The sequence below is a fragment of the Sphaeramia orbicularis genome, chromosome 15 (genome assembly GCF_902148855.1).
Source record: "Sphaeramia orbicularis chromosome 15, fSphaOr1.1, whole genome shotgun sequence".
Classification (NCBI taxonomy): domain Eukaryota; kingdom Metazoa; phylum Chordata; class Actinopteri; order Kurtiformes; family Apogonidae; genus Sphaeramia; species Sphaeramia orbicularis.
Genome location: NC_043971.1, coordinates 28,370,567 through 28,397,823, shown reverse-complemented (window position 1 = coordinate 28,397,823; position 27,257 = coordinate 28,370,567). Strand labels below are relative to the sequence as shown.

The window sequence follows — 27,257 nt, the reverse complement described above, 5'->3', positions numbered from 1 at the left end:
TTGCGGCCAATCAAGAACTGAATCTTTTTTTATTGCTCAGATGTACTGTGTGAGGTGGATTTTAGTGGAACCTTTTAGTGTGATCTAGACTGACTGACTTTACAGAAAAAACCATAGAGAAAGTACCAATGGTCAATAAATCTTGCCATTCCTTTTACAATTCGCTGTAAATAACTAATTTTGGCTTTTTCTGTAGTATGAAACAAGTCATATGTGTCTGACGAGGCGATGGATTGTCCAGTCATTGTTTGTATTTTATATTATCGTAATTTTCGCAGCTTCCAAACAGTTTCCATTTTTAGTATTTAATATTTCATCTTCTTCAAGCTTTTTCCTCTGTTATAAGTGTAAGAAATGTTCATTAAAAATGAATAAGAAATGAGTAATATACGATCTGTCCAATTTCTGTATAAGTGCAATAAATATTATATAGAGTTGCATAAAAAAAGTTTAAAGTAAATTCCAATTATCTCTCTATATATGGTCAAAATGTGCAGTTTTTTTTTTTTTACCTCAAGTTGTATTCAGTAAGGTCCGTGGCAGAGTTTATGCATACCCAAGTAATCTCTGATGAGAACATTAATACAGCACAAAATCAAAATTTTGTTCTAAAAAAATGGTAAAAAATTCTTTGTCTGGGAGACAAAATTACTCGTTTGTTCATTTGTTTTCAGCCAGAGTTATTTCCATGATCTCACTAATTACTTTTATGGTTTCTTTGATATTCAATACAAATTTTGAATGAAACACAAGCCATTGTTGAGGCTTAAAATACACAAGCTATCACTGGCCACCCACTTCTCTACAGTAACAGGCACCAGTGCATGTCGGTTTCTTTCACTTACACCGTTTATGGCGTCTAGACCACAAGCCAACATGAAAGCCCACAGGAGACCACATCGGCATTATAAAACAGCTGGGTCTGTCTCCAGGACTTAAGCCATTAAACCATAAATGCTCTAATAAAATGTTTAGCATATTAACGCATTACATTATTAAGTATACAGTACTTCATCATTAGACTGATTTAAACAACCTGAAAATATCTGATTTACCTATATCGTTAAATACATATAACAATCCTGGTTTGTGTATTTTAAGCCGCAACAATTGCTCATGTTCCGTGACATTCTGTTGAAATTGGTAGTGAACATCACAGAAACCATGAAGATCATTTGTAATTTAATGTAAAAGAAAGATTCAGTACAAGAGAATATGCACAGCAGGTATGAATTTGTGTGCAGAGACTGTTTTTAATGTAACCAGCTGATATTGTGTATGTTTTCTTTCATTTTAGTGTCCACCAGCATTTTAGTGTTTTTAACAAATTAAATCCTTAAGTGATTAGTAAGAAAGTCCCATCCACTCACTTTTTCAATACTCATGTTTACTTTTACTCACTGGCCACTTTATTAGGTACATCTGTTCAGCTGCAGGTCAAGGGAAGTATCTTATAGTCCAATCACATGGCAACAACTGCACATGCTCAAGATGATCTGCTGAAGTTCTCACACGAGTATGGGGAAGAAAAGTGATGTTAGTGACTTTGAATGTAGTATGGTTGTTGAAACCCCTGATCTAAGGGGATTTTCACTGAAAACCATGGCTAGGGTTTTACAGACAATGGTTCAGAAAAGAGTAAATTTTCAATTAGTGGCCAGAAGAGAAGGGGCAGACAGGTTTGAGACAATGAAAAAGCAACAGTAACTCAAATGACAACTTGTCAAACATTGAAGCAGCAACATATACACTCACCGGCCACTTTAGTAGATACACCTGATACTAGAAAGGTGTGCCCAATAAAATGGCCAGTGATTATATAACACAAACATGCAACCATGTGTAGAGAACTAAACAGAGGTGTAACAGCATCAACTTTATGTTCACACTGCAGTCCTGAAAGTGACCTGGCGACCCAGCAAAAAATTGATCCAATTTTGATTCACTACCAGTGAAAGCAGAAGTGGGCAATTTTTCAATTAAAACATGGAATGTCACATCAGTTTATACTGTTATTATCTCTGCTATATGTCACCACACCCACAAAAATATAATAAAACGAACACACATTAAAAATATATGTTGGGCTCTAACATTGAAGACAACCAGATGTGTGTTGCATGTGTGTGTAAGTTTAGAAGTGTGAGTGTGTGCAAGGTGCAGTATTAGCCAATGCAGTTATGATTATCGTAAGCCACAGTCATTACAGGAAATGGTCAGATACAACACCCAGAGATGGAAAAAGAGCAGACAGCTAATAGAGGATGTTTTACAGTGGGTAGTTGTAAATGCATGTGTGAATATTAGCTAGAAGGAGTAGGAGTGAGAGCAGAGTAGATTGCACATGTGTTTTAGATATCGCAAATTCTTCGTTCTTTATCTGGAATTGTTCTGCATCGATACATGCATTTTGTTGTATGTCTGTGTATGTGTGCTGCAAGATGGTTTTCAGTGTGGTGACCTTTTTTCTGTGTGTCTATGCGAGTGAGTGATTTTGTGATAATTGCAGTGGTGGCAGTTGAAGAGTGATGGCTGACCGATTAACGGGCGCGTCATTGTGATGATCACCTGCGAAAAGGTCAACAACACGGCTTCCACTCCGATTAATTATAGCTCCTACTGTTGGCAATGTAACCACCGCTGAGAGGAGAGCTGAAGAGAGGAGGGCAGGAACAGTAGGAGAGGAGATGAATGCAGAGGAAAGATGGGAATTTGGGAATAACATAGTAAATGGTCTTGTCTGACAAGACATGAGGTCATTAAAGATGTTATTTAAGGGCTGTTAAAGTATAAAACCGGTACTTCCCACCGCATGAGAATCTTTTTTAAGTGACAAAGTGAAACAAATCAAAAAAGACATAGGATTCAGTCTAAATTATTAAACATGATCTGGATTCTAGACTTTCTGCAAACCACTAGTCATTAAGTACACGCATTCAAACAAAATCCAAAAATCCAAAAAAAAAGTACTCATTTAACTTCTTTACTGACGTAAAACTACAAGATCTGAAATCTGTCAAGACTAAATGTAAAAATTATTGCTATATTTTACTTCTGCGTAAAGGTGAACTTTGGCTTAAGTTCTAATGGTTTCAAAAATGTATTTAAACAGATGACACATTTTCTTTAGTTTTTTTATATTTTACAGTGGTGGAAAAAGTTTTTGGACACCCTAGTATCTCAAATATTATCATGAAATATTTGCAGATTTTTTGTGTGTGTTTCAAAAGGTGTGGCTGCATCAGACAGAAAAACAGCTGCAAATATTTTTTTTGTTTATTGTTAACGAGAAAAAAATAACAAAATTAATTCTTGACAGTTTCAACATGTCATACCCTGGATGTGTTTCACGGGGAATTATCTGGCTGAAACATCTAGTTTTGACCTTGACAGGAGCATGTGGGTTTGGAGAATGGCAAAGACTTGAGTTCAATGACTTAAGAGTGATTCTTAACCCATAAAGACCCAAACATTCACTGGCGACCAAAATCAGTTACTGATACAAAATATTTAATACCTGTCGATCCAATAATCCTATCAAAATATGTAAATAATTGGTATAAAATGCAGTTTGTCATTGTTTCATGGTCATCAGATATGACCCACTTGGATGTTCAGAGGCTCTGTAGTTACCGTGGAAACACTGTCATCTTCTACAACATTGATTCACCAATAAAACCCATGGAGTTTATTAAATAACAGTGGATGGACACACTGGGTTTATGTTCAGTTAATGAGAGATTGGACTGAAAATATCCCTTTTCTCTTCAGTTTTCCCTGTTTCTGATATAATAACCCTGATTTTTAATCTGAACTTTTATGAACATCTACATGATTAGTATATAAAATATAGGGAAATAGATGATTTTTACTTAAAAAAAAAAAGCAAAATACAGTGCATGATATTAGAATAAATGGTAATAAATCACTTAAGAAAGGTTAAATAGAGAGAAAATTTCATTTGGGAACTGACACAAAAGTAGCACTGGGTCTTTATGGATTAATGCAACATATCACAAATGCATGGGGTGTCCACAAATGTTTTTTCCACCACTGTATGCCCCTATTTATGCACTGTTCTTTACACCTCAGGTTAAGCTAAAATAGTCTAATTGTCTCATTCATGATAGGCTGTGATGACACAAAATAAAATGCATTAAAAACAAAGAAACACACCTGCTTTTTAAAATGTAATATAAGGTACACATGCAGATTGGGAAAATGAAGAGTTGTCAGCAAAATAAATACTCAAGTAAAGTAGAACTACCTGAAAATCTACTTAAATAGCACACAGAGACTGACAGAAGGCTGTTGGGTAGAAGTACTGGTGCTCATCCCATCTGGGTGTGTGTGTTAGAATGAGATTCCTGCAGTGGGCATGTGGGTGGCAGGGAATCCTTGGCTGGGATGTCGGCATGTCTGCTCTCTCCAGAAGCTGTCCATGTGTGGGCAGTGAGATAAAGCCCTGTGTGTGTGTGTGGATAAATATGGAGATACAACACGTGTGTTTGTGCATCTGTGAATGTTGTTGTATTTTTGTTGTATTTGCATGTTTTTCTTAAAGTCAAATGCTTGCTCTGAATATGCTGTCATCAACACAAATGCATATTAAATGGTGGCTGCACAGTTAATATCAGTGTTAGGATGTTTAGTGTTACTGTTTTACCTACGCTAAGATGGTTAAGTGATCACACAAAACTGCAACATCAATTTTCATGAAACTTGGTGGGAGGTTGAACTTCAGGATTCTGGGGCCGTGACAGAGATACACTGATGAAATGCCCTTCTACACAAGCCAAATAAAAAAGTCACTCCTAGATTTAGCTAAACAAGTTCTTTGACCCTTTAACTGATGCAGCTTCTCATTTCTTAAATAACCATCACTTTGATAGAGTGCATAAAAACTGGACTGTTTCAATGGAAATAAGGTCATGTGGTCTTATGAGTCCAGATTGACCCAGTTCCAGAGTGATGAATGTATCAGGATGACAAGTGATTACCCATCATGCCTAGTATCTACAGTACAAGCCTGTGGGGGCAGTGTTGTGATCTGGGGTTGATTCCGTTGGTCAGGTTTAGGTTCAGCAACATTATACAAGTAAGTCCATAAAATGAGTTTAGATGAAACTGAATATACTGAATGTACAGGTCTAAACATCGGTGGGTTTTTTCTTTGCTGATGACACAGTTATGATAAGTTAGTATATATAAGTAAAATATAAGTTAAAGAGTGGTTCAGGGAGCATGAGATCTTATTTTCATACATGAATTGCACACCGCAGAGTCCAGAAGTAGTAGTCCTGGAGAAGACTTTTACATAGTAGTTACTTTCTCATTATTAATGTAATGTATCTCAAAATGAATGCAACCATGAATGGAAGTAAAAGTGATATTCATTGTGACACTGCATATGTGTTGCATAGTATAAAGGATGTGACAGTAAATGTGTGCTGTATTTAAAACTAAAGGTGGTCCACCAAAATATAATGTTTTTTTTCTTGGCTGGGCAGAGTATTTCTATGTTTTTTTTTTCATCATTTTGGTTTAATATTTGTGCTGGAAAACATAAATTAACCTTTCATGTATTATTAAAAAAAACAGAGAGAGGGAGAAAAAATTAAAAATAAGAAAAGTGTCAAATAAATTAAATGCAAAGTATATTACGGTCAGTTGAGTCAATATGATAATACCAGGTCTTAATTATGTCAGTGGGAGGTATTTTCCCAACATGTCGAAATTTCTTTAGTATTTTTTCGTTAAATTTACAGTGATCACTGATATCCATTTACAATTTACAAGAAATTCAGAATTTGTAGCTACTAGAACCTTAAATGAGATATCTATAATTCTTTTTATTGATTTTTAATTCTGTTTTAGAAATGAGGCATCACTCTAAGAGTCATCCTTAGTGTTTGCTAAGAAACATGTAAGCTTCTTTCAAAGAAGAAGGATGAAAGCAGTGTTGAGCTGTCACACAGTTTTAGTATTAGCCACCTTATTAAGAGGGTCTGGGTTAATGCACTCACTGCAATACACTTCCTTACTGCTATATTTAGTCTTTGTGTGTTTTTTTTATGTGTAGATGGTTACAAGATGTTACTATTCCAGTCTCAAGTGGCTTAGTCTTTTCTTCCAGGAACAGAAGTGAATTTCTTGGTCAGATTGAGACTGACATTTTTGATAGATTTTTCAGAGAATAGAAAAGCATGGCACCAGAACTGACAGAAAGCAGAATCAATTATGAAAAGAAACTTCAACACAAATTGTATTTACCTTCATTGACCAATGATGGACATTAACACGTCATTCTTTTATATTGTTGTTGGTTTAATACCTGAAACCGATCTGATTTAGACAAAACTGTCATTGATAATGAAACTTAGAATAGAATATACTGTACATATTGACACTGGTTATTTTTTCAGTGTCATTCAGTATAATTGTACTGTACTCTATTTGTTTGCTAAGTCTCCTTCTCTGCATGTCCATGCACTCTCATATGGGTTGGCAGTTATTTATAAACCTCTCATTGGGCTGCTTCCATTTTATGTTATGTACATACAGGTGTAAAATGCAAACATCCTACAAATGGTGGTTCAGAATCAGAACAGAGTCTGGTAAAACAGCTTTCGATGCACTACTCTTCAGTAGGATGATTTAGAGAAGGACCTGAAACTGTTAGAACTTATTTTAATTCAAGTGTCTTTTAAGGGACCATTAGAAAATATTCTTGCGTCTAAATTTGCACTGAACTGCTTCTTAAACTCATACTTATCCCAGTCCTTCAATGTGTATATTTAGATAATGTGTTTTATTTATTTGTAGTGTATGAAAGTTATTAGAGGATTTCACTTGGTTCACCCATAAAGACCCAGTGCTACTTTTGTGAAAGTTCCCAAATTAATTTTTAATCTCTATTTTTATTATTTCTGAAGTGATTTATCACCATTTCTTCTAATTTTATGCTCTGTATTTTGCGTTTTTAATTGAAAATCACCTACTTTCCTAAAAGCTCAGATTAAAGTTGAGGGCTATTATATCAGAAACGGAGAAAACTGAAGAAAAAGTGACTTTATCAGTAAAATATATCATTAACTGAACATAAACCAAGTGTCTACAACTACTGTTATGTATCAAACTCCATGGGTTTTACTGGTGAATCAATGTTGTAGAAGATGACGGTGTTTCCACGTTCACTACGGAGTTTCTGAATCTCCAAATGGGTCATATCTAATGACCATGAAAAGATGAAAAACTGCATTTTACACCAATTACTTACATGTATTAATTTGGATAAGTTGGTCAACAGCTATTTAACATTACAGATCAGTAGATGCTTTTGGTTGCCAATGTATGTTTGGGTCTTTATGGGTTAAAAAAGGATATAGAGGAAAAAAAGGATATAATAATTAAGTAGTTTATACCAGTTCACAGAATACAGTACATATTTCTGCCTGGTCCATTTTAGACATGAACTAACAAGAGGCTACATGACTAAATGTGTAATAATTAAGTGAATGACCCCCTCCTCAGGGTCTGAGGGTGGTGTGGATGTTGTCGTGTTTTTCTACACCCTTTGTTTCACGCTCTTTGACGACACGGTGACACCTTCGATGACGTCCTGTATGATCACATGCATGTGTAAGCTGACAAATATAGTTGTTACGCGCTGAGCACTTTGACCCCTAAAGTTTTGACTGGGTCAACTTGGCTGTCCTGGGTGGGAGGGGTCTGGTCGAGACAATAGGACTCTGAATGTCTGGGGCATGCGAGGTGATCTGAAAAGGGAACGCCAGTCAATTAGAGGCTCCATAAATGTCATTAAACAACTGCTTTTTATCAGCGTCAATGTGGCCAAATCTTACGAAAATATTCAATCTGTTTGCCAGTTGTTAAGTTTTAAGTACTAAGATAACATAAGTTTAAAAGATTATTTCCAAAATGTCTAAACTTTAGATGAAATTTAGTTTCCTTAAGTTAATACATGTAACATAAAAACGCATGGAAAAAATGAAAGCATTAGCTGAGTTTTTCTCACTTTCTGCCATTTGAGGTGACTTTGACTTTTAACTGCTGCCCTTTTAATGACTCTGTGTCCTTCCTCTGCCCTAAATGTGTGATTGTATGTATATGTTTCAGCTTTCGGCTCCACCCAGCAAGCTCACTTCCTTGTTTTTCTTAAGCACACTTTTCCGTGAACTGATATCTGTGGCAAAACAAACCAAACACAAACCTCTCACCTTTAAACTTAAATAAACACACACCTCTGTCTAACCTTTAAAAAAAAAAAAAAAAAAAAAAAAAAAAAAAGCTCTTTTAACATACAACACATAAAATGTTGCGATGACAGTTGATAATAGCATCTCTTTGTATTCTCTGATTTGTATTCTGTACAGACATTGACTGTCAAGCTGTTCTTTAATGCACAGGAAACGTACATCTGTGCAGAAACACAAAAAGACAATACAGACAGTCAAACAGGAGATTGTGTGATGTGCACCTCTCATTTGCTTTCGGGATCAGGGGGATTTTGGTAAAGGTCAGAGGGCATGATTGGAAAGTTACGTCCAGATTGCCTCTCCACTGGCCAGTTGGACGGATGTGCAGGATTATGTCAAATCTGCACTGTATTGTTGCGTTTTAGTCAAATTACTCCACTCTCATCTGTGATAATAGGTGCACACAATACACACATATGCACAACTTGCATAATGGATTGAAATTTGTCATTGTGGTTATAGAGACAGGTGTTACTTTGTTCCGAATGATTAGAGCTGATCGTCAGAGACTTTATGGATTTGTGTGAATCTCACCACATTGTTAATCTGTCACTGTTATGTAAAACAATATGGTTTAAAAAGTGAACAATTAATTTGGTTACTTTATATTTTTTAATGCTTTTAGGTCCTTAACAATTTACGGACTGTCATTTTTTTCTTTTTATAATAAATTTTAGCATTTGTAACAAAGCTCTGAAATTAGTAAAACTGTTTTTTGTTTTTTAATATTTTACATTATTGCATTTTCTGTAATCTCTAAAGTGAAACTATACATGTAAACTGTATAAACATAAAGATGCTCGATGCCTTCACAAATATGCAAGTGAGCAATCTGATGTCAACAACCTGTTACTGTGGGTTTTTCTTCTCTCGTCAAATATCACTGCAAAAAATGAACTAGAAATAGAAAATTTTGTACATTGTTGTAGCTTCAAGAAGAGGTTTGCACTTATATTTCCATTCATTACTTTGACTCACATTGTTAAATGCTATGTGATTTTTATTTATTTTCTTCATCCCTAACCCTATCATGAACAGATATTAATGAACCTGACTACAGATGTCATTTATATTTACACACAGAGACATGTAGACAAACACAGTCATCAAAGCACTAATTTAAAAATGTGACTTTTATCAGCTGGAGACAATATAATGGCTCTGCATTATTTATTAAACGTGGTGTTTATTTTATAGGTTAAGCATGTGCCCAAAAAATGCACGCAGAAATGTATAACAGGGTTAAACTTCTCGTATGTCGTTATACTTCATACATTATTGTCTCTCTGTTCATTAACTTCACTAAAACTACATATTCCACGTATTAATTCCTATAAATTCTCATAGACATTTGAAGTGTTGAGGTAATAGCATATATGTGCATACACACGTGTGTTTGTTGAAGGTGATAATATCTTCGTATGTTGAATTTTCTAATGCTTTGCATTCCCTTCAGTACCTTGTCAGACTGAGGCAAATACACCTGGAAACTCAGACGTAAACAGAAAGGAGAGCATCTTACTCATGCAAATTGTTTTTCCCTTCTTCCTGTTGGTGGATTTATTTGTAAACAAAGGAAAATAAATAGGCTGCTGCTTTATCTGGAGCTGCTATCATAAGAATGCATTCTAACCTGTCTCTCCCTCTCCTTCTCAGTTTGTTTCTCGACCAGTACAGAGAGAGCCTGGTTGATGCTATAAGGAGATTACTGCAACCCAATGTAAGTGTGTGTGTGTGTGTGTGTTAGCCTATGTGTGTCTACTGTATATATCTCTGCTTATCCCCTCCCTCCAAATCACCACCCACTCTTCTCAATCATAATTAGGCCTTGCCCAGAACCCTATACACATTAATAGTCAGACAGGATTAATATCATGTAATGCTTTAATGCTTATTATGAGCAACTTGAATGCATTGCTCTGATCTGCGTCTCTCTCTCCACTGCCTTCCCTTAATCATAAATCCGAGGCAACTTCTCCCTTTTGGCCTCGCGATAAGACCCCACGCTGTGACAGCCAAAGCAAATGGGGAAAAAAGCAAAAGGCTGGAAGAGATAGGGTTGAGATTTCTATTCATCTGAGGGAAAAGGGGGGAAGAGGGATCTGTTTTAAGTACACAGAGGGGACTGTCACAGGGAGCGTTATTTATGAAAAAGAGCAGAAAAGGAGCTGGTGTGAGGATCGGAGGGGAAGAAAGAGTCAGGAAGGAACAAGAGGCAGATGAATGGGACAAAGGATAATGTTTCTCTTGTTAGGTATCATGGCATGGTAAATATTCCAGATATAGATATGAACAATATGTATAGGGATATAATATGTTTTTGCATTTTTTTCCCCAAATCTCCCTCCAAAGCATATTTTTCCTTTTTATATTGTTATAATTATTTATTATTATTCTATTAACTTTTATTTAACCAGAAAAAAATACAAGCATGACAGATTAAAAATCTCTTTTGGAGTGTCCTGACCAAGACGGCACCAACAGAAGTTATAGAAAATAGAAATTTCATTCATACATTCTCCCTTAAACCATACATAAAGCACCATACTAAAAATATACATATAGAGCACCAGCAGGAAATGAAAACATACTAAAAGCATATAAGAATTCGGTCAGTTAGAAAAACATATACATTTAGATTTATCCTTTTCCCATTCATTTAAAATGACTTTAAATGTATTTAAAGAGACCAACTCCTTTAGGTTTAGTTCCATCTGAAGGTTTTATGCTCCTGTTTTTCTGAATGTTTCAGTGTCTGCTTATTTACAAATTATCAGAAGTAATAGGGTCATAGTTGTTAAAAATGTGGTGGAATTCAGCCTTGAGGTGAAATGAAACTAAATTACTTTTGCATTTTTAATTATAAGTAACTGAGGTCCTCAAAATTCCACCTTAATGCAGCTGTTTCTTCATTTGATGTTTCAAATACACAAATCCTGAACAAGTGTCTCTCCTGCCGAAGCTGCAGTCGTCATATGACAGACATGACATCTGGCCATTGTTGTACATCTGTGTGTTAAGTCTCTCTTCATGTTTCTCTCCTTTTAATCCAGCAGAGATAATTCGGGGGCTAATATGATTTGAATGTCGGCCATCAGACAGTCGCTGCCACAACAAGCTTTGCCAAATATTTAATAATTTGCTAAGCTGATTAAACAATTAACAAAGCAATTAATTCTCCCATCTAATGGCACTAATTTGTTGTTTCTGACAAAGGTTGTCCATCCGGTGCATCCCCCTAATCAGCTGATTTACGCTGCGAGGAATTTCATCTGTTTGTTTTTGGTATTTTGTCAGAGAGGAAGCTTTGCAGACGAGCTACAGCTTTATACACTGCTCAAAAAGTTAGACGAACACTTTTTAATCAGAGTATAGTAACCTATCAGTCAAACTCCTGAGATATTGATCTGGTCAGTTAAGTTGCAGAGGGAGTTATTAATCAGTTTCAGATGCTTTGGTGTTAATGAAATTAATAACAGGTACACTAGAGGGGCAACAATGAGATGACCCCCAAAACAGGAATGGTTTTACAGTTTGAGGCCACTGACACTTTTTCCCTCCTCCTCTTTTCTGGCTGATTTTCGACTAGTTTTTCATTTGGCTTGGGTCAGCATCTCTACTGAGAGCATGGTGTGGTACCTGAATGCTACAGAGGTGGACAGGCAGTCCAACTCCTCCAGGATGACACATCAATACGTGCTGTTATGAGAAGGTTTGCTGCATCTCCCAGCACAGTCTCAAAAGCACGGAGGAGATTCCAGGAGCCAGGTAGTTACTCCAGGACAGCTGGACAGAGCTGTAGAAGGTCCTGAACCCCCCAGCAGGACCAGGATCTACTCCTTTGTGCAAGGAGGAACAGGTTGAGCTCTGCCAGAGCCCTACAAAATGACCTTCAGCAGGACACTGGTGTGAATGTTTCTGACCAAACAATCAGAGACAGACTTCACAAGGGTGGCCTGAGGGCCTGACGTCCTGTAGTAGGCCCTATGCTCACTGCCCAGCACTGTACAGCTCCACTGGCATTTACCATAGAACACTAGAACTGGCAGGATCGCCACTTGGGGCCCTGTGGTCTTCACAGACGAGAGTAGGTTCAACCTGTGCGCATGTGACAGACGTGAAAGGGTCTGGAGATGCCATAGAGAACGTTTGCTGCCTGCAACATCAATCAGAATGAGCAGTTTGGTGGTGGGTCAGTGATGGTCTGGGGAGGCATATCCCTGGAAGGACGCACAGACCTCTACAGGTTAGATCATGGACCCTGACTGGGTTAGGTAATGGGATCAAACCTTTGGACCCATTGTCAGACCTTATGTTGGTACAGTGGGACCTGGGTTCCTCCTGGTGCGTGACAATGCCCAGCTTCATCTGGTGAGAGTATGCAGGCAGTTCCTGGAGGAGGGAATTGATCCCATTGACTGGCCCCCTTGCTCTCCTGACTTAAGCCTAATAGAACACCTCTGGGACATTATGTTTTGGTCCATCCAGCGCCGTCATGTTGCTCCTCAGACTGTCCAGGAGCTCAGTGATGCCCTGGCCCAGATCTGAGAGAAAATCCCCAAGGACACCATCCATGGTCTCACTAGGAGCATGACCTGACATTGTCAGGCATGAATACAAGCATGTGGAGGAAACACAAACTACTGAGGATCATTTTGAGTTGTTGCAATGACATTTTGGCAAAATGGACTAGTCTGCTGCATCATTTTTTCACTTTCATTTTCAGGGTGTCTTTGACTTCATCCTTCTATAGGGTGATAATTTTCATTTCCCTCAAATGATGCAGCATCCTTTTGTTTCTAATACATCACCCAGTCAATATCATGACATATCGAAGATCATGTTTTCCCCCATTTAGATCTGATGTGTTTTCAAAGTGTCCCTCTAATTTTTTTGAGCAGTGTATAGATGAAAAATCAGCCGTCAAATGGGGTGATCCTGCTGTTTTCACTGTCTTTTTTTCTGGCTACATTAGCTTTTGTTGTGTCCGTGTGTTTTTCTATCTACAGTACGTGTTCATCCTTCTTGCCTCCATTTAATTAAAACAATAATAACATGATCAAAATATGAAATTAAACCGAAAGCTGCAGGATTTCAAAGAAACTTTAAACCTGTTGGTAATCCTCTTTGTGAGTCGCCTGTGATGCAGCATATTCACATAAAAACACACACGGTCTTTCTTCTCTCTTGAGACACACAAACACACACATTGTGTACATGAGTAGCGGCATTTACACCTACATATGTTTGTTTATATTTCCAGGGTTCAATGGATTAGTAGAGCTTTAATTTTTTTGGTTTAGCATCTAATATATTGTTCAATAGAAATTAATGTTAAAGTGTTAATTAATATTAATTAAAGTAGCAATCTGAGAAAATATTGGGATTTTACTTTATGAATTTACAGTTATGATCCTACTCCCAGCAGCCAGCACTCAGTATGTTCCTGTTTTTATATTCAGGGCATGGCGCTGGTGTTCGCCCCACGACGAGGTGACACTCTTGGACTGTTCTGTCAGCTGGCCCAGCAGGCTGGACTCTGCCTCTCTCAACACCAGCAGTATGAGGCTCAGGTCTGGGATGTGCACTTAAAGGTAAGGAGCAAGCTGGAAAAAATAGCAAGATGCTCTTTACCATGAACCCAAAGTTATTTTAAAAGCCTTTTCTGGAAATGGGTTTTGTAAATTATGGTTTATTTTCAAGGAGTTTATAGTTTCTGTATTTTTAGTCAGTGGATGGAAGGGTTCACTGCAAGAAGATACAGCTTGGAAATTCATTTATTTGTTCCTTTTCTGAACCGTTTAATCCTCCGGAGGGTCATGGTGGCACTAGAGCCTATCCCAGCTACCATCAGGTGAAAGTGCATCACAGACCATTCACTCTCACATTCACATCTACAGGCAGTTTAGAGGGACTAGTTAACCCGGTGTGATGCATATTGGGTAAAGTGCAAGGAACCTGAAGAACCTGAAGAGAACCCATGTAAACGAGGGCCCTGGTTCAAACAGGAGCAGTGCATTTAACTAAGGATACAAACCCTGCACATGGATACAATACCAACTTCTAATCAGTGTTACATTCACAAAACTACATGAACACAGTTTCAAGTTCAGGCTGGTTTTAACAGACTTATGTGATGAACATAAAATAAATACATGTATGTCTGATTTTCATGGAAGGAGAGTATAGAACGATACATATTCAACAGTCCATTCACTGAAGCTGAGCTCTGAGTGATGGCCAGTGACTCGAATATCAGGAATTATAAAGACAACTTAAACACTAACATCCCACTATTATTCAGGATATGACAGTATCATAATTAGGCAGTTTCATGTAAACAGTAGTATGTCCAGAGTATGTCCTTTTTCCAAATGGGGCATTTTTCCAGTTTATTGAGGATTCCTTGGACATGTACTGAGGACATTTAGAAAGAGCATCTAATTTTACATGTTTTGCTGGATTTTGCAACACATGACCCCTGTTTACACTCAGCTGGGATTATAACAATTATCCTCTAAGGTAAAGAAAAGTTCATGTTTCTTATCGGGAGGAAAAACACACACACTTTTACCTGTCATGAAAGAATATATCAACAGGTTTTTGTATATAAGCAGTTATCAAAAACTGATCTTTCTAAGCAGGTTTTGAAGGATTTGTTGCAGGAAGCTGAATTCACACAGTGGAATATCTGCCAACAGTAGAAAACTATGATGCAACACTATTTTTAACTGATGTGCACGGCTGGAAATAAACAGGAATATTCATTTTCACCTTAATACAAATTCAATATTTTAATAAGGGCAAAAAAGAGTATATTATGTGCATGTAAATGTAGCCAATAAGTTTTCCCACAATGTTCATTCTTCACAATAAAAAAAAATTAAGTGCTTTAATATGGAGTGATTACAAGAAGTGATGTTTTTATTATCAGCATGGTTTTACATGGCAAACGGATTAGTTAAATGCCACAACTGTGTGATTTATACCGTTGCATGTTTTCAGCAGATTGTGAATGTTGCCTACTATGGCTGCCATCCAAGCAAATGTTTCTACACCTGGTTGGTTTAATTAATTCTTTAATGTAGACAAAATACCCTGAATGTAAGAGAGGTCACTAAAAATTTTTAGGTAAATTTTTAGGTAAGCTTTCCATTTTTTGTGTTAATGGTAATAATACCACAGACTGCATAAAAGCAAAATTACTCTAAACAATGGTACAAGCTAATAACAAGTCTTTATCTTTTGCTGGTTAACTTAGAAACCAGGGTCAGGTAGGATTTATGCAGTGTTACTAAAAACAATAGCATTATTGTAATTATAATTATAATTTACCTGGAATTTTGTTAAAACACTGAAGCCAAAACAAACTGCTTTAACCATCCTGTGTCATAGTTGTGGAAAAAAAGAGGAATGAGTCAAATATAGAAAAGAGGCAACAGAGTGAAATAGTTGGCAGTGTTAAAAGAAGTGGTGTCCAGCTGTTAACTCCATTACACACTGAGCTGCAGAAGAACAGGACAGCAAGGAGTGGATCAAATTGGTGCACATACGTTCACCTGCACCGGTGGGACAATTGGACACACTGGCCATTAAAGTGCCTGTTAAAGTGGCTTGAACCTCAGCAAGAAGAGCTCGCTCAATTTTACCTATTTGTCCTCGACTCTCTGGACAATTATTTTTACATTACATGTTATTACACTGAAGCCTTTCAGGACAGAAACAGACTGATGGACAACTTTTGTGAAACAGGTGAAACTGTCGTAGATGGCTTTGTGATACGAACGGAATCCATATAAACGCTATTCAACATGTATACATCAGATAAGTAAACCTAATGCATCAATGACTTTTTTTTTCAAATGTATACGTACATACAGGTAAAGGTGAAGTAGACAATGAAATGCTAATGAATCAGATTATTTAAGGAGTGTACAATACATTTTTGTGTGTCTTTGCACTGTACTGGCATCTATACTTTTAGTTTGTGGGAGCAGTAAATAATCTGCCCCAGAAAGTGTATGAAAAACCGGAGAAAGAGCAGTTTCCATTCTGGAAAAAGGGACAAATGAAGAAGAAAAGCCTTAGAAGAAGGGAAGTATTGAAATAATGAGGGAAGAAAGAAGTAACCTCAATGCGATTAAAGTCAATCCCAGAATCACCTTAGATTTCACAGAAATACAACTTTGCTTGAAAAAGCTGCAGGGAGGATTGATTGGATTGAAGGCTACAGAATAAAGTTATAGGGTAATCCTAATGGTTTACCACCTCAGCACCTTCGAAAAATTGCCACTCAGACCCGTTTTAGTGATGAGGGCTACTTGGCAACAGCGGGTGTGTGACGTGAACAGTGAAACTCAAGCTGAAATTGATTTGTGAAAAAATAAACTATCCCTGAAATTATGTTGTTTTTCCCTTTTCTTTGGCATATAAGAGGACTGACAGACCACTGGGCTCATTTGTGAAATTCACACTTTGATCTGTGCTCCTTTGAGTGTCACACATGTGCACTTAGACACACACACATACACACTGGGGTCAGGTACTGTGTGTGGATATGAGGACAAGTTGAAGTGCCCCCCTCACATCTGAGGGTGATTAAGTCTCCTCTGCTTATCTTCTGATGAACACCCTGAACAACTACTGTGTGGCTGTGTGTCTGTAAGCTTGAATGTGGCTGAGTGACCATTGTAACCACACACACACACACACACACACATTGCGTGCATAGCTAAAAAAACAGCTATATCACAATCCCATGTAAACCAGACATCACTCACACAGCATATTGGCGAGACATTACACACAAACACACACTGCACAAGATGATATCACACCAAAACATACACTACCACTGTCGAAACACACACACACACACACACACACACACACACTGCAGCTGCTACTCATTTGCACTACAGATAAGCTTTTTTTCGTCTATAGTTGCTTTCAGCAGGTGGACTAAAACACAAGACGGAATGTATATCAGAATCAGTGGAACACACACTTTGGATTTTCTTTAGCTGTGGCTTTAAACAACTGAAGATGTCTTTACCTAAAGTACACATATGAGGAAAATGTTATATCAGTAATGTAAATTAGATTTACATTACTTATTATTAAAATTAAAGTCGTGTCATTTTTCATACATTTTTTGTCCATGTATATACATGCATACCCTCATACATGCATTATATGACATTTTGCACACTGAAAACAATGGAGGTGCACGTGTACAACTCTAATTTGTCTTATATTGAATCCAGTTTAATAAACTAACATGGTCTCATGCAGCATCTGAATTTCTGTAACAATGATATTTTTTTGTATATCTGAAACCAGTTGTAGGAGAAGTGTATATTATTTCCACAGACATATGTCAGTGTGCAAGCAGTGGACACCCCACGGCATACATGTCCCACAATGCAATACTGTATTGATGGCACAGCATGATGGACAAAAGCGGGCAGTAACAAAGGCAGCTCTGGTGCAACTTCTGTAACTCTTGAAATTAATTCTAAGAATTTTCTTTGCATAAAATAAAGTTAGTTCATTGTTTGGTTACATCTGTGCATCCATGTTCATTTTTGCAGTTGCACTGTTAACAGAACAATAAGGAGCTGAAGAGAGAGGTTCATTGTGCTAGCTGTTATTACAGTTAAACATCTCCATCAGGAAGGGATTTGAAACTTATGGGCCTATATATGATGTACAAACAAATGTTTGTTTTTAAATTGCAGAAGTAAATTAATGTCCGGTAGTAATATCAATATACTAAAACCACTGAAATGTGACAAAAACATAAATAATGATCCAGACTCAAGCAGACTGTAATTAAAATCCTAAATTTTCAGTATTGTAGTGCAGTCACAGCCACATCATCCCCTAATAGTCATCAGGTAGTCTCTTCAGGAAGAAGAGCCAATATTTGTTCAGTTCACATCATTATGTGAAAGAACAACTTCTGAGCTGCAACTACAAACTGAATGGATGTAATTATTTTAATACCATGGTACACTTCCCTATGTACATGTCCCACCAAAACAACCTCTCTCCAGGCACTATTTTGCAAAAGGTGTCTAAGATGTGATTCTTACACAGAGACATTTTACTCTTAAACCAAGACCAGAGTGGAGGGGTTTTAGCATGGTTTACACCTTGGTCTACTTCTATCCGAGTATTAAAAAACATTCTCATTTAAACAGTGAGTATCCTGACATTTTCAGTGTGCCAGCTTTTGCATTGTCAAATTTTAGTTGAAGGAGCCCTGTCGCCTCATAGTAAGATGGTTTTGGGTCCGAATCCATTGTCTGCTTCCTCCCAGAGTCCAAAGACAAGTAGTAATAGTTTACAACCTTGAGTCTAAATTGCCAGTAGGTGTGAATGGTTGTCAATCCAGAGATGAACTGCAGACTAGTCAAGGGTTTACCTCACCTCTTGCTTAATGTCACTTCAGCTCCAGCTGCTTCACTTCGCTGCAAAGGATAAGTGGTTATAGATAATAAATGGATACACTTTTTGCTCTATTTGTATTTTTTGGTGCAAAAAATAGTGCAAGAACTGTCTTTAGCAGTTCTTTACAAATCATCTGTAGACCGCCAGCTCTCCACTCTACAGTTTTCCAAGCATACACCCACACTTCCACCCTTTGACACATACACACTCAGGGGACTGCCAGCAGCAGGCGGCCCCAATGTGCAGCAGCAGTAGTGTGTCAAAAAGCAGTGTGTGTGGATGCGAGTGTGTGTGCGTGTGAGTGTGTGTATGGCGTGTGCTGGGACGGGCAGACAGGGCTAGCGCGTTATCCTCTTATCCCCACTGTTGTGGAATAGAGAGGCAAGCAGCTGGAGGGACTGCAAGCAGCCTGATAATGCCAGCGCTATTTTCTAACCCGCCATCTTAATCTTGTTACTCAAATGGTTGTGAAGAGAGAGTCATGAATTTTAATTTCTCTCAAACGCAGATACACACGGGCACGAGAAAGTGTGTGTGCACGTGTAGATCTTTCTCTTGCTCACATGCATAAATAGTGGCCCCTCTGTGCTCATGCACTCACACACTCTCCTCCCTGCTTCTTACTTTCTTTCTCCCTCCTTAACTCTTTCTCTTCTCTGTCTCCCCCCGCCTTTTTCCCGGTATATCTTCCTTCACCCTTCTCCACGCTCCCTCCCTCTGCTCCCCTCTATCTTTCCATTTCCTACATCACGACCCACTTCTCTATTTATTCAAGCCTGTCCTTCTATCCCTTCCTCTACTCGTCTCTCCATCCACCCAATCCCCGATTCTCTGTTTCCTAATCCTGCCGAGAGAGACCCCAGACATCCGGTTCATCCATCCCTCCCTCCCTCCCTTGTCTCAGAACACACACCCCCTCCACCTCCTCCTCCTTGTCTTTTCTGTTTTTCTTCTCTCATTTTCTACCTTGTTCACTTTCTCCGTGGCCTGTGCACAAGCAGAGAGGGAATAAATGACAGAGAAAAAAAGAGAGGCAAGGAAATAGAGTGCGAAAGTGAGAGCACGAGAGAGGGAGACAGAAGCCGGCATGAAAGTGGCAATAAAATAAATGACTTGCACCTTGGCAAGAAAAAAAAAAAGAGAAAAGATTGCGGGGCAGTGGGGTGGGGGGTCGGGTTGAGAGCCGATTTAGCCAGCCACCCATGAAGCTGATTAGGCAGCCTGCGATCAGGAGGAACAGCTTTGCTTGTTAAACTTTTCACCTCTGCGAGCTCTCAGCCCTCACCGTGTTAAGGCCTCCCCCTCTTCCCTCCCTTCCTCCCTTCCTCTCTCTCCTTTTCTCTCCATCCCTCCATCTATCGCTTCCTTGCTCCTTCCGCCTGGTAGAATTTGAATGTGAATGCTGTCTGTGGTCCTCATGGCAGGCTTAGAACAGGGGGCATGCAGCTGCCCCTCCACGCCCAACTACCCCCCGGGCCGCCTGCTCTCTCAGGGGGTCACAGGTTCAACCATTGGCTGGTGCCGGGAGGGATGGCTGCAGAAAGATAACACACATGAAGGGCACCGGGGAAAAAAGGAAGAGGCCGAGGGAGAGAGACGAGAGGCAGACACACACACACACACACACACACACACATAAAAAAAATATATTAGAAAAAAACAGAGGTGGAATTACTGCAGAGAGGAGGTCTATTACTTAAGACAATATGTGAGCAGTGATGGAAGACGTATTCAGGTCCTTCATCTACATTAAAGTAAAGTTTATTTATATAGCACCTTTCACTGCAAATGGTCACAAAGTGCTTCACAATAAAACTATAGCAGTAGAACAAATAATCAAATAATAGAACCAAATTAAAACAGATAAATACAATAAATTTGATAAAAATACAGAGAGAAACAGAGTAAAAAACATGAAAACATGAGTTGTTTGGTCCATGTTTAATTGAATGCTTACTGAAGTAAAAAAGTGTACACAGAATCCAACGTGCGCATAGATAGAAGTATTTGCATAACTTAGATTCAATAGCCTGAAAGGATCGATCTACTCGAGTCCTGAAACGACTTTGAGTGACCATAAGCAGGTTTTGACTTGATCTCAAACTACGAGAGGATATGAGGCTGAATCAAGTCAGCAATGTAGGAAGGGGTCTGTCCATGAAGAACTCAATATAAAGTGCTAAAACCGAACTATATTAGAAGTATAAATGCTGCTTTCGCATCCTTATTTGAGTAAAGGTTTGTAAGTATTATCAGCAAAATGTTGTACAAGTGTCGAAAGTAAAAACAGTCACAGTAGCATTCCTTATTATTATTATTATTATAATATTATTGTTCTTGGATTCACATTATTATTAAATGTTACTGTTGTAGATGTATAAGACTGAGCATGTTTAACACTTCTGTATTGTGTATAAGGTCATTGTGTGTTTGTGTTGCATCATGTAAGAAGTCAACTTTTCAACAAGCTCAGAAAAAAACAGCATTGTTTTCAACATTTCACAGCTAATCCAAGAGTTTGTTTTTTTTTTTTTAGCTTTGATTTAACTTCAGAAGGTGGAGTTCAGTAGATTAGAGATGCATGGTTTTCACTGAATAGAAAGAGAAAGAAAATTTGTACTCTGAAAAGTAACCTCAGCTGAAATGCAGTAAAATATATGCAGTATTTGCCTTTAAGATGTGATGGAGTAGAAGTATAAAGTATGTTGAATGTGTACTCATGTAGAGTACATGAGTAGAAGTATTTAATTACTACTACTCAGCAGTCAGAGGACATGAGTATAGGGGAAAGTCGTAGACAGCCCAGTATCCACAGATGGAATTTAACTATTACTTTTAGTAGGACCATAAACAGATAGCATTAATTTATAGCATTGTATGTTTCCTGTAAGTAGGTTTTCTTTCAACATAAGTATATTTAGATCAATATACTCTATATTCACCTGCTTTTCCAAGTTCAGCCTCAGTTTGTACATGTTGTGTACCCTTTTCACAGCGTGCTTCCCCTCTCCTGGTCTCATCACACACATGTAAACACACACACAGACAATCACACCCACTCTCACATGAGCCGACCTACTAAACTCACTTTCATAAGTCTCTGATCATTTGGCCAGACACTGAATGAGCTGATTAGATGGTGCGTGCCCAAACTGCCAAGTCTGCTTAAAAGGGCACTGAGTGGGCACTGCATGGGTGAGACTGAGTGTTTGTGTATATGCAGACATCAGAACAGCGCCATATTTTTCATAAAGACGCTTCTGTATCCTACTAAAACGCCTCGCCTTTATATTTGACATGCACTTAAAGTTTACTGCTGAAGATGTAACATTAGTGGCTTTTCCATTAGACATCTGTGCAAAACTTTACAGATATTTACCAAATGTCGAAAAAACAGAAGTGCGTAATGTCTTTTTTTTAAATTAAATCACAAATGCGATGATTTGTTTATTTATTATTGCGAAATGACACGAGAAGTCATTCCATAAACATGGTGACAAACATAAATATCACGCTGATTTACAGATATATTCATTATTATTATATATTACCCCTCTATCCTGTACTAAATTTGAAAATGATTTGTTTCCTGGTGTGTCCACACACATTGCGTCATGTTGCTTTTAAAACTCTTCTTCTTTACTTGTTATAACATCCGTGAACATCTTTTTTTTTTTTTCACGTGACTAGTTATGGAAGAAGGTCTTTCCATTGCAGTTTTGCATGATATACCAATTTTGCTAGACCTGAAAAACCACCTCTTGCCAGCGCAAAACTTTTCTTTGAAAAATTACAATTTCAGCAAAATTCCAATTAGGCAGATTTTTATGTGCTAGTTATATTCATGCAAATTGAGGGTCGATGAAAAAGCAACTAATGATTAAAAAAGGAGAATTCAGAAATAGTATTTCTAATGATGAAAATATACTGTGTACTGTTGCGATATTATTTTAAAATCTTTTACAGTGGTCTTAATGTGTTTCTTGTTTCTTTTCAGATGTTAAGAGAGGGAAAAGACGCCTATGATGAGAACATCCATTATCCTCTGCTCATCACCTTGACCAAAAGACCTCTGCCTGTCAGCCACATTCAGTAAACCAAAATAAGTGAGCCCTCATCTCCACACAGTACACCCGCTTTCAGATTTTTAACACAGAGTGATATACTTTACTTATTAAAGAGGAAGAGCTGAATAGCAGTATTAAAAATAGCTCTTTACCCAAGTGTTTTCAGTTTGTAACTGGCAAAAAGAACAAAGTCACCAGCTACAGAGATGAGTTGATATCAGATGATGCACAATATTGAGTTAATTCTTTCTTTTTTGAGGAACAACTTTGGTTCCAAGCAGAGGATAAACCAAAATGTGCTGTGGCTTGACAACAAGGAAAAATGAGACATATTCCAGCCTATCAATCATATGCCAAATACCAAGTCTGTTAATCTATAGAGTATTCTTCAGTCATTCAAAGTGATGCTGTTGTTCAGGCTGTACTTACTGTGTTATTTTTTTTTTTTTTGCCAAAGGAGGATTCATGCAACTTTTGCTGTGTTTGCTTAAGTCAGTTTATAAAGTCAGATGACCTGCTTGAATGTGGGGAATAATAATGCTGCCAACTGGCACAAGTTGCACTGATAACTGGCAGGATCCTACACGATCACAAATGAACCCGCCAGACCGCCTCCAGACATGCAGATACAGTCTCAGATCAGTAAGTGTTTCTTTCAGTGAATAAGTCACCCGAACTGTACGAGGTGTTACTCGATAACCAGTTAGTATTAACCTAAACCACTGTGTTTCTGGCCCCAGCACAGAACCAGCTATGACTCATGAACCATCACAGACTATGAAGCAGCTTATATTTCCCCTCTGTGATCTGTCATTTCATGATTTTATTTTCTGTGAACTTTTTATGCATTACTTACAGCCGTACATAATGCACATTCAGACAAGGTAGCAATGATTACGGTTCAGGTGTTGCGGCATAGATGCTACACATCAGCATTGCCATGGATACACGTCTCACAGTTGCAGTTTTATTTTACACAGCTCAGTCAGTGTTATAATCTGTGTTTACAGTATCCATCAGACCCTGAGTTGGCACCAGTTTCAACTCTGCCTTCTCTACCAACGCTGGTTTGTCACAAAAAAAGATACCAGTTGGTGATGCTCCCAAACACTGTTGCACTGTTTTGTCTCTCACAGCTACACAACCTCAGTTTTGTTGTCTCCTGCTGGTGTTGTGTCTGCTGTCATGACTCCTTTAGCTTGTATTCCATTTGGTTGCTGGGCATCAAAAGCAGTTGAAAACAGTGGTTGGGTTGGCAGGTTGGACCAAATGTGTCACTTCATTTACTGGAGCTGATATGCAACACTCTGATCTTGCGGCAGCTGCTTAAAACTGCTAACAGCTCCTTGTCTGAGTACACCTTCTGAAAGTGAGAGTTTCTAAAATGAGAGACAAATTCTCTAATTGCAAACATTATGATGATGACAGAACAGAAACTCATGGAATAGTTTTTTTTTTAAAAGTCTGAATTGCCGATTATTCAGAAGGTTTCATTTGCTCCTGTGTGTGTATACAGACTTCTTAAAGTCTTGCAAAGTAAGTGCATAAAAGTGTCCATTTTGAGTTCTTTAAGTCCCTAAATCTCCAAACAGCCTCACAGACAAAACCTCCCACACACTTTCAGACCATTGCTCCCCTATTACCTCTTTCACTTTACTTGAATTTGTAGAGCAGTCCACCTTTAAACTCAGGTGTTTTCCCATACAGTGTTTTGTGGTAGTAAAACACACTAGGTGTTATTAGGGGTCACTTTAACCCTTGAGTTATTCATACGAGTAAAGTGTTTCCATATTTCACTGTGATCTTTTGCTGTTTTTTCGGCAGCCAAAAAGCTATGCAGTCTGTCGCAGTGGCCGACATTTACATTCAGAAATAAGAGGTATTCTCTGTGTGTTACCACAAAGAAAATGTACATCTAGCTAGTTTTGTTAGTGGTCTCAGTGCTTTGAGGACTGAAATTGCATTGCAAAAAACTTAGAGGATGCAGGATTGCATTTAATTAGTTTTTCTGTTTTGTTTTTAAATGCATTTTGCTGAATGAATACGTTTGTATATCTGTGGACTTGTGCATAACTACAATCTCAACGACGACTGTGTACAGTGATTTTGTCACTGTGTAGTGCAATATCACTACTGCTGACGGTGATGTGATTTTAACTCAATGATGTGACACCGTTGTTTACTGTGACATCCCTGCTGGGTTGCTGCTTCTTGACATCACTGCCTCTGTTAGTGGCATCATCTTATCCTGGGCCACCCACTGTTTGCTGTAATGTCATGTCTTTGCAGTGATGTAGTCACTACTTGTTGCGATGTTAGTGCTGCATGCTACGACACTTCCACCTCTCACTGTGACCTATCCAGACAGTCCGGGAGCCACTGAGAGTGTTGTCTAGAGATCATGTAACAAATATGAACTGTAAATGCCTTCTTTAATATAGAAATACAGTTGGCGTAGAGAAGACAACAGATGAGAATCTGTTTTGCAGCTAAATATGATGAACATTACAAATTCCCAGAATCCCACAGAATCTTCAATTTTAAGGTTAATATCGAAGTTGCTCTATTGTCTTGATATCAGTCTGAATTTTTAGGTTTGTTACCTACTTAGAGGCCATGTCTTCACTAATACAGATACATTTGAAACTGCATTTGCCTTTTCCCAGTTCTGACCTGCCATCTATACTCATTTTATTTTTACCGAAGACGAACTAACATGCCTAAATTTAACATTAAACATTTGTCAGTGCTGTTTTTTTTTTCTTTTACTATTTTAACTGTTCCTTAAATAGTTTATAAAGGACCAGTTAAATACCATCAAAAACAAGACAAAATGAACGAAACTCTCCTGTTTTTTGGCCAAATTAATGCTGGTATTGCATTTCATATTGACTTTTTTTAATTTTTTAATTAATCTTTATCTAACCATGTGAACTTTGTTTACATGCACCAAATGTGGGTTTTGCCCTCAAAAAACATTAAAAAAAAAAAACCAAAACATATTTATCTGTTTACATGGCTAATGAAAATGAATATTCAAACAATAATCATGTTTACATGCAACTGACTAAATGAGGGTTTTTGCATCAATATCATATTTTTCACACTCTTCTATCGGTGATGTTAAAACATGTCATCTATGTCTTTATTTCAGTTCCATCAACAGTGTTCTTGAACAGGACAGTGCTGTGATATTTGTGCTCATATAAAAACTTGTTTCTTTCATAATATTTAAATGAATATGTGTTTGTCCTTCGAATCAAAATATGGTTTGTGTCTGACACACAGAGCTGATAGTTAACTAAAAATAGACTGAGATGCATCTAAACCTAAATAATATTGATTTTGACATTTTTGGGAAATGTCATACCTGAAATAAGGCCTAATCCTGGACATCCAAACAGAAAATGCTGTTTACATAATTTGGAGAATTATTATATTCTCAATAATAGTGGAATATTAACATACATGTTTATTACAAAGGACAGAAGCTCATGTACAATTTTGTGAGATCTAAAGCTTATAGCCTAAAAAAATCAGTCTATATGAATAGATTTTTTTATTTAAAAAAAAAAGAAAAAAAATCCCTTTGTTTTATGTTGTAATATAGCCAGCAGATAATTTTGGTCATAAAACTGTAGATGTATAAAAGCCAAATTTTCCCCCAATTTGTCCTCATAGTGAGGACATGGCCTCACATGGTGAGTCTCTACACTCTCTTTGGTTCACTTTTTTCAGTAGGTTTAATGTGTTCATTCTAACGATGTGGGTTTTTGTGAATGACTCTTAATAAATACTATTTCTCCAAAAACGTCGGGTTTCCTTTTGTATTTTTACTTCCTTTAAAATGTCCACAAGATATTATTATTGCAATTGTAGAAGCAGAAACATGACTTCATATATATATATATATATATATATATATATATATATTTAAAATGATTACAGTATTTTAGGCTACTTTATATTTCGCGAGGTGTGTTTTTGTTTATTTATTTTATTTATAAACTGAAACTGTGGTGAGCAAAGCACCGATATTTCGTTTAATAAAGTACTGATGGTGCATTTATTGAATGACAATAAAGCAAGTCTGAATTCTGAAGAAACATGACTTTACTATTCTCTACCCAGTCTGGGGCTTAGGCAGTGTGTTCATTTCTCTTTATTATGAGGAGCTGGTTAACAAAGCCGCAGGTGAAAAAATGTGTGTGCTCAGTTATTAAAAATCCTTTGTTAAATGAACAAATATAATAAAGTTTCCTTCAGGATCAAATCGGCTATGGCCTGTGTTTCAAACACAATGGCCTCCTGGAGACTAAGCTGGTGCCAGACAAGGTAACACACACACACACACACACACACACACACACGTACACACATATCAAGCCCAGTCAACAGTCTACCCCTCCACAGGAAGAAAAGAGAGAGGGATAAAGGAGGGAGGGGAGGCAGTACA

The 27,257-nt window shown here is 37.6% G+C and overlaps 1 protein-coding gene across 1 annotated transcript in view; it reads left to right on the top strand.

Annotated features, from left to right (window-relative positions):
- camkmt (calmodulin-lysine N-methyltransferase) overlaps window positions 1–26,369 on the top strand; it is a 127,563-nt gene extending 101,194 nt beyond the window's left edge. The window contains exons 9-11 of the mRNA XM_030156807.1: window positions 9,936–9,999; window positions 13,742–13,873; window positions 22,732–26,369. Coding sequence (XP_030012667.1) covers window positions 9,936–9,999; window positions 13,742–13,873; window positions 22,732–22,830 — 295 coding nt within the window. The 3' untranslated portion in view covers window positions 22,831–26,369. The remainder of the gene's footprint in view (window positions 1–9,935; window positions 10,000–13,741; window positions 13,874–22,731) is intronic.
- The last annotated feature ends 888 nt before the right edge of the window (window positions 26,370–27,257 follow it).